At 38.6% G+C, this 8,412-nt stretch overlaps 1 protein-coding gene across 1 annotated transcript in view; it reads left to right on the top strand.

Moving 5' to 3' along the window:
* Nucleotides 1–2,133: 2,133 nt before the first annotated feature.
* The window catches only part of snx7 (sorting nexin 7), a gene marked incomplete at its 5' end in the record, with an annotated part of 42,900 nt that continues 36,621 nt past the window's right edge, over nt 2,134–8,412 (top strand). Inside the window, one exon of the mRNA XM_020521543.2 lies at nt 2,134–2,322. Coding sequence (XP_020377132.2) covers nt 2,134–2,322 — 189 coding nt within the window. The remainder of the gene's footprint in view (nt 2,323–8,412) is intronic.

The following is an 8,412-nucleotide window of genomic DNA, read 5'->3' as shown; positions in this document are numbered from 1 at the left end:
TATACAGGCATTAAGAGATTTAACTGCAATTCTGTGGATGTTCAGTCTAAGGCAGCTAGAGAAGGGCCCCTTCCTATTAGCAGAGATTATTGCAGCAGCCTAAAGTCTAGAATGTCACTGAATAAGTTGTATTGTGAAGGCCGAAGGCTATGTGATAAGGGGGTTGTTGTAAACATCATGAGTTCATGGGAGGATCTAAAATTGATCATGCAGTCACATAATTAACCTAATTGAATGTGTATGTATTCAATTAATAATATGATTGACTGTTACAAACCAAAAGCAGGCTAACAGCAAATACATAAAAAGTGTATCTTTGTCTTTGTTCATTGGAGATGCCTCTGGATCGCAAAGGGCTTTTCTTCCCCTTTTTGTAAAGCAATAACTCTTTACTTCTGGAAGCGGACATAGAGGGATTAATTTAGTCATATAGTCCAAGAAGGGAGTGCCAGGAGAAAAGAACGTGGGGAGAGAATAGTCCTTGATTAACAGGCTGAGCCTTCAACTCATTGTGTCAAGTGTGACCTGTATTGCTTCTCATATTCATGTAACTTGTAAATGCACACTGGAAATATAAAATGGCAGTGAACCCACCAGGAGTGGGCGGCATAAGTATTTTTTTCTGTCTGAGCGTGTGGGTTCCACTTGTGAATGACATGGTATGCACTTAAGGCAATTGCATTAATTGAGCACTTTTACAATACAGGTTGACGCCTTCTAAAATCATTCCACCCTTCATGTGAAATGCATGCAGCATCCAACTGTGTGGGGCACAATTCCTGGTCTCCAGCAATCTTGACCATATAATTGGTCACTGCTGATTGATAGTCATTTCTGTGAAACACAAGCAATCCCAGCTACCTTAGAAATGGGACTTGCTAGCCACAATTCGAGATTTCATAGGCAAAAAAGGGCATAGGACTGTTATCATCTCTCTGAGTGGAGTGCAATAGGCCAGACAAGACTTAATTACAGCTGGTTCCAACAGATGTGAGGTGGATGCAGTGATTATTTGACTGTACATTTGATATTGGCTGAAAGGCGAGCAGTTCTTATGCTCCCAAGAATGGCTTCTTCTGTTTGTTTAATATTCCCTTTGGTTGTAATAAAATCAACGAGGTATACAGCACAGAAACTGGTCTTTCAGCCCAATTCATCCATTCCAACCAGGTTTCTTGAACTGAACTAGTCCTGTATGCCTGCTATTGGTCCATATCTTTCTAACCCTTCCCTATCCATGTACTAGTCCAAATGTCGTAAATGCACCTGCTTCTACCTGTTGCTGAACAATGAGAGGATGTTGGGCTACAGTGGCCACACAGGGAAAGAGTAGTAGTCATTTAGGTAGGATTCAAAAACGTTACAAAACTAAGGGTGGGTAACCTATGTAGCTTGGTTCTTCAGTAGCAATAAATGCGCAACATGTTTAATTCTATATCCAATAACGTGTCAGCTGTGCCTTGAGAAGCATTTGTTTCTTATTGTTCACCCACTGCATATTCAGTAAAGGGCAGTTCCTGGCTAGCAGCGCTTGACCAGATGCCCAGCTGGTTTTTAAATGTGGCACTGATGCCAGGAGCCTCAGGCAATGATGAGTACCTTTGCCTGTTGGGTCAGGGAATATAGGATGAGCAAGGCACCATTGGTTTATAGTTAAATATGTAAGAAACATTGCTAGGCCTTACTGAGAGAAACCTTCCATGAAATTTGATGAAACTGACAAATTTCTGTCAAAATTCACTCCGTTAACTCAGTTTTCCTGTCAACAGATGCTGCTTGGCCAGGTGAGAACCTCCAGCACTTTCTGTTTAATTTCAGATACACAGCATCTGCCTTTGGTTTTTGAATAAGTTGTCGTATTTGAGGTTTGATCACGTGTGTGTGTGTGTGTGTGTGTGTGTGTGTGTGTATGTAAAATTCAAAACTTCAAAACACAAAGCTCTTGGGTTGTATTTGAAATATGACAAAATAATAATTATATCTGTTTGGTAAATGTATAAGATTGAGACCTTTTCAAGGTCAAATTGCAGTATGCTTAAGTTCCATGTATCATTTTATGCAACTGTTCCTTATGCTATCTTATGTTAACAGCATTTCATATTAGATAAATAAGGAATGTTGTGATCTATCTTCCAACAGGATGCTAGTTTCACTGATGCCAGTTCGTTCAGTGTCTCCATGCAGACTTCTCCATCTTCTATGATTAATCAGCATACGTTGGATGATGAACCTGACAGCAAAGATATTTTTGTCACGGTTGATGACCCAGAAAATCACGTTACAACACTTGAAACTTTTGTCACTTACAGAATTATTACGAAGGTAAAAACAACACAGTGCTGAATGTGGTTCCAATACTTGATTCTGAAAATGGATTAACTTAATTTTGTTAACATTTTATTGTAACACAATGGTGGAAGTAAATCATTGTTTAATATGAGTAATGGAAGATACCTAGCAAGTAACCATAAAATGTGCTGATTCTCCAATGTTAGAATCCAGTTTGCCAGGTTGAATCAATAATATGATCAGCTCATCCAAGGTATTTTCAATGTATTCCATTGTGACCCAATATGCTTTTGATTTCTGACACAACATTTGGTGCCAAATCTAAATTTTATGACTTCTCTATCCTTTATTATTTTATTTTAAATGCTTTACATCCAAAGGTAATCAGATTCGATTGTTAATCAAGCTTTTAGAATTGTTTTATGGACTCTTAAACATGCCTTTGTTATGGCCAGGTAACCCCACAAGCTTCTGTATTTGAGTGCCATTGGCTAGTACACAGGGCGACTTAGCAAAATGAATTTTACTGGATGCTGGATGTTTATGCAGAAATTTAGCTATTTTGAATTTTTTTAAAGCAATTGAAATTTCAAATAACATTTTAAAAAGTTGTTTTAAATGATTTAGGATCTGATTACCCAACTCATTTTCTTGGCTGTCCATCACTCAAGTCCACAGTAAAGTTAATATTGATATAAAGGAAAATAACTCAATTAACTTCTGACAATGAAATGTATAAAATTGCCTTTTACAATTATGTCAAACATCTTCAGTCTAATTTAAGGACAATACATTGCTCAAATAGTACTGCAAATTTATGTCTGCCGTAGGAATACAATTAAACATTTTCTGTTGATATACTTTGCGTCATGGTATGGTGCAGTTTTATTATTTTGCATAAAACATTTAAAAGTCTTGTATTGATTTTAGTTTTACAGTTGGCTTCCTTAGGAAAGGCAAGTTCAAGTAACTAACAGTGGTTGCTCAATAATGAATAGAAATTTAGATAATGTTGCTGAGAAACTTGATCATGTTCTTTCATCAATGTACAGTAGTCGTCAACTTGTAAATCAGGAAATTGGTGATGAATTGCATGATTTAAAAACTACAAAAGTTATGACTCTTATAAAGATTTTATCCAGTTAAAAGTCTTCATGCAAATTAGACAATGAAATTGCTCCTTTCATTTGATTCCATTTTTATTGCTTTTTTCTGAAGAAACTCTGAAAACTGATAAATGTAACATGTTGCTTCCGGGCAGTAAAGTAAGACTTTATTTCCCAGTTACCGAACATTCATTTATTTTCAGACATCCAGTTAAGTTGTCATTAATATGAAGGTTCTAGATTCTAACCCTGTTGAGAAATGGATTTTTAATCTTCACATCTGTGAAGATCTGAAGATATTTTTATAAAGGGTCATAAAATCATTGAGTGAGTCAATGTTTCCAAGAAATTGTGAAATTTTAGCTAAATGATCAGCAACCCCACGGAGATATCACTAAGGTGTTTGCTGCCAAGGGTTTTACAATCCAGAGAGAGAGGGACTGAAAAAACAGGAAAGGTTCAGGGAGAACATATCCATGATATCAGAGTTGCTTTTAGTTTAGCAACCCCTAAAACAGTTAGGCCACAATAGAAGAAGTCTGAGTTGATTGGAAGAAAACTTCTGAAGCAGAAAGCAGTAGTGATGTCTTGGAAGATGACAACCTCACCTGTCTTTGACAGCTCAGTAGGATAAAAGAAACCCATGTCCATAAGGAATAGAAAAGTTAGCAGCTTTTTTTGAGGATCTCGGGGAATGGTATTAGTGAAAGGGAACAGCTATGAGTGAATGTACAGAACTTTGCTGAAAATAAAATTGATTTGTCAGTTAAACAAAGGAGCTTTAGCGTGGATCTCGGGTGATCATTCACTGAGGTTTGGGTGTTTATAACGTTGTTATTGGAAGTCAAGGGTTGAAACTTGCTTTCTTGCTTGCTTTCTTTCTTTCTTATTCATTTCAATAGTTTTTGTGTGGTGTAATATAGTTTGATATTTTTCCATTTTGTGCCATAACTGTTAAGCTGTCTTGTTGGCAGGTTCTTGTGAATTTGTTCATGACTGACCTCCATGGTACACACAAAGTAAAACAAAGTAAGTCTATCTGGGATTGGACTTACCTAGTAATGCCATCAGCTGGGATTATGACTATAAACTATTATTGGGGAACCTCTTCAACAATTCTCTTGTTTTGGTAAAAGTTGAATTTTGATTCACTTAAGATTTGTCATTATCTAGCCATCACCCCTTTACATTCAATAGCATCACCTTCACTGAATCCTTCGTTATCAACACCTGTTGGCCAGAATCTGAACAAGGCTGGCGATATAATGGCTGTGACTACAAGAACAAATGAAAGGTTGGGTATCCTGCAGCAAATAACTCACCACCTGACTCCTCACAACATCTGACTTTAAATGTTGGACAGGTCAGGACTGTGATGGAATACTTCCTTGGATGCATGCAGCTCCAAGAATAGTCAAGAAGCTTTACAATGTCCAGGACTAAGCAGCCAGCTTGATTGGCAACACATCCACAAACACTTCATCCCTTCACCTCAGATATTTGCCAGTAGCATGCATGCAGTACAAGTTGCAAAGTGGCTTCCAAGCTGTCTATATCTGCCATCTAGACAGACAAGGGAAGAGGATACATGGAAACACCACCACTTGGCAAGTACCCCTCCAAGCCACTCATCATCCTGACTTAGAAGTATAAAGTCAAACATTACAGAAAAGGCCCTTCAGCTCATTGAGTCTGCACAGACAAAAAAAAGGGCACCACAGTGGCTCAATGGTTAGTGCTGCTACCTCAGTGCTAAGGACCTAGGTTCGATTCCATCCTCGAGCAACTGTCTGTGTGGAGTATACACAGTGGTCGTGCATTTGCATGGGTTTCCTCCACGTGCTCCTGTTTCCTCCCACAGTCAAAAAATGTGCAGGTTAGGTGGATTGGCCATTCTGAATTGTTCATGAGTATCCAGGGATGTGCAGGCTACGTAGAGTAGCCAGGGGAATTGCAGGGATACATGGGAAGGGTGGAGGAGGGGGGAGCTAGGTCTGGGTGGAGTGCTCCTTGGAGGGTCAGTATGGACTTGATGGGATGAATGGCCTGCTTTCACACTGTAGGGATTCCATGATTCTATGAAATCACTTGTCAACACTGATCTCACTTTCCAGTACTTCGTACAAAGCCTTGAAAATTATGACATTTCATGTGTTCCTGGGAATTAATGTGCAAAGAGACATGGATCGCTTAATACTATAGTTACTGAAGTTTACCAGCAGAATGATGAATATGTCACTATTCCTCAAGTATTTCTAGAACTCCCTCCCTACTAGAATTATGGGTATACATACAACAAATGGACTGCAACGATTCATAGTGGCATCCTGACACTTTCTCAAGGGTAACTAGGCTTGGGCAATAGGTCCCAGACAGTGCGCCCTAAATAAAGTTTATTGGCGTATTAACTATCTAATACAAAAAGAAACTAACAATTGGTAAACAATAATGTTTCTCCAAAAATGAATGATGTTTAGGAGTAGGAAATGCCTAATTTTTTGGCATGACTATTATCACATTTAATTTTGAAGTTTGGTTGAAATGATGACTTGTTCTAATGAAAATTTTATAAAAATTTTATCTGAGGTAAAAAATAGGAGTAGGCCATTCAGCCCTTTGAGCCTGTTCCACCTTTAAAATGATCCGAACTGATTATCCAACCGAATTCGCTGTTCCCACTTCCTCCTCATACCCTTTTATCCCCTTAGCCTGAAGAACTATATTGAAATCCTTGAAAATGTTCCATGCTTTGGCCTCAACTGCTTTCAGGCTCCCCACTGTGTGCATGAAGACATTTATCTCAGTCCTAAATGGCCTATCCCATAACTTTAGACTGTGATCTCTGGTTCTGGACTCCAGGTCAACAGACACGTCCTTCCTGTGTTTACTCTGTTCAGTTCTGTTCAAATTTTATAGGCGTCTGAGGTAACCCCTCATTCTTCTAAACTCCAGTGAATACAAACCTGACCAATCCAGTCTCTCTTCATACATCAGTCCTACTGTTCCAGGAATCAGTCTGGTAAACCTTCGTTGCACTCCCTCAATGGTCAAAACACCTTTCCTAAGGAAAGGAGATCGTAATTGCATAAAATACTGCAGTGTGATCTCATCAAGGTGTAGTGTAATTGCAGCAAAACGTTTCTGCTCCTTTACTGAAATCCTCTCACTATGAAGACCACTGTACCATTTGCTTTTTTTACCGCCTGCTGCAACTGCCTTCTTACTTTCAGCAATTGGTCTCATTGCACCTCCCCATTCCAAATCAATCACCTGTTCAGATATTCAGATAATAATCCGTTTTCCTGTTTTGGCTACCAAAGTGGATAACCTCATTTATTTGCATTATACTGGATCTACCATGCATTTCCCACTCGCTCAACTTGTTCAAAACACACTGAAGCATCTCTGTATTTTCACAGTTCACCCTCTCTCTCAGCTTTGTCACGTACAAACTTGGAGTTGCATTTAGTTCCTTCACCTGAATCGTTAATACATATTGTGAATAGCTAGAATCCAAACACCGATCCCTACTCCACTAGTAACTGGCTACCATTCAGGGGATGGGGGAGGGGTGTAACTGTTTTATTCCTACACTGTTCCCTGTCTGCCAGCTAGTTCACTATCCATGTCAGTACACTAGTCCCAGTCTCATGCGCTTTAATTTTACATGCTGATCTTTTCTGTGGGACCTTATTGAAAGACTTCTGAAAATCCGGGTAAACCACATTCATTGGCTGTCCCTTTATCAACTCTATCAGTATTCTCCTGAAATGTTTTTGAAGATTTCTGTCAAGCTTGATTTTCCTTTTGTAAATCCACACTGACTCCATCTGATCCTGTCAATTTGCCAGGTGCTTTGTTATTGTCTGTCTTTTATCATGTATTCTAGCGATTTCCCCATTATTGATGTCAGGCTAACCAGTCTATAATTCCCTTTTTTCTCTCTGCCTCCTTTTTTTGAATAGTACAGTTACATTAACTACTCTCCAACCATAGGAACTGACAAGGGCTCCATAGAATTTTCAAAGATGACCACCAATGTTTCCACTACTTCTAGAGCCAATTCATGTAGTACTTTGTGTTGTAGATTGTCAGGTTCTGAAGATTTATCTGATTTTGATCCCAACAATTTCCCATCACCATTTCCCAGCTAATGCTGCTTTCCATCAGTTCTTCCCTTTCATTAGACTGTGTTCCCAAGCATTTTGGGGGACATTATTTGTGACCTCCTCTTGTGAAGACTGAAGAAAATATGTATTTAATTTGTGTGCCATCTCTTTGTTTCCCATTATAACTTATTATGTTTTTGACCGTGATGGACTTACATGTGACTTCACTAATCATTTTTCCTCTTCACATACCTATAGAAGCTTTTACAATCTATTTATGTTCCCTGAAAACTTACTCCTGTAGTCTCTTTTTTCCCCTTTTTAATCCTATTGTCATCCTTTGCTGAAGTTGAACCTTCTCCCAATCCTCGAGTCTGTTGCGTTCTTTTTTGACCAATTTGTGTACCCCTTTCTTGTTTGTTAGCCATAGATGGGTCATTTTCCTGTTTTGTTTTTGTGCCAGACAAGCACAATTGTTGAACAATTGTTGCATTTCCCCCGTGCATTCTTTAATTGTTTGCCGGTGTCTATTCACTGTCGTTGCTTTAAGTAACATTCCTTAATATTGTGTAGCCTGTTGTAGCCTCATAGCATCATGATTTCCTTTACTTAGTCTCAATCAATTATGTCACTCTCTATCTTAATGAAAAAATCTATCATATTGTGGTCTCTGTTCCCCAAAGGGCCTCGCATAGCTAGACTGCCAATTATTCCTTTCTCATTACACAGTACCCAGCCTAGGATTGCCTGTTCTCTTATTGGTTCCTCAACTTGTTGTGCTAGAAAATGGTCTCGTGTACACTCCAGGAATTCCTCCTCTGTAGCATTGTTATTGATTTGATTTGTCCAATCTATGGGTGCCTTTAATCTCCATAATTATAGCTGTACCTTTATTGCTTGTATCACTA

This window comes from Rhincodon typus, chromosome 10 (genome assembly GCF_021869965.1).
Source record: "Rhincodon typus isolate 14 chromosome 10, sRhiTyp1.1, whole genome shotgun sequence".
Lineage (NCBI taxonomy): Eukaryota > Metazoa > Chordata > Chondrichthyes > Orectolobiformes > Rhincodontidae > Rhincodon > Rhincodon typus.
The sequence above is the reverse complement of the archived record's forward strand: the minus strand, read 5'-3'. Positions and strand labels throughout refer to the sequence as shown.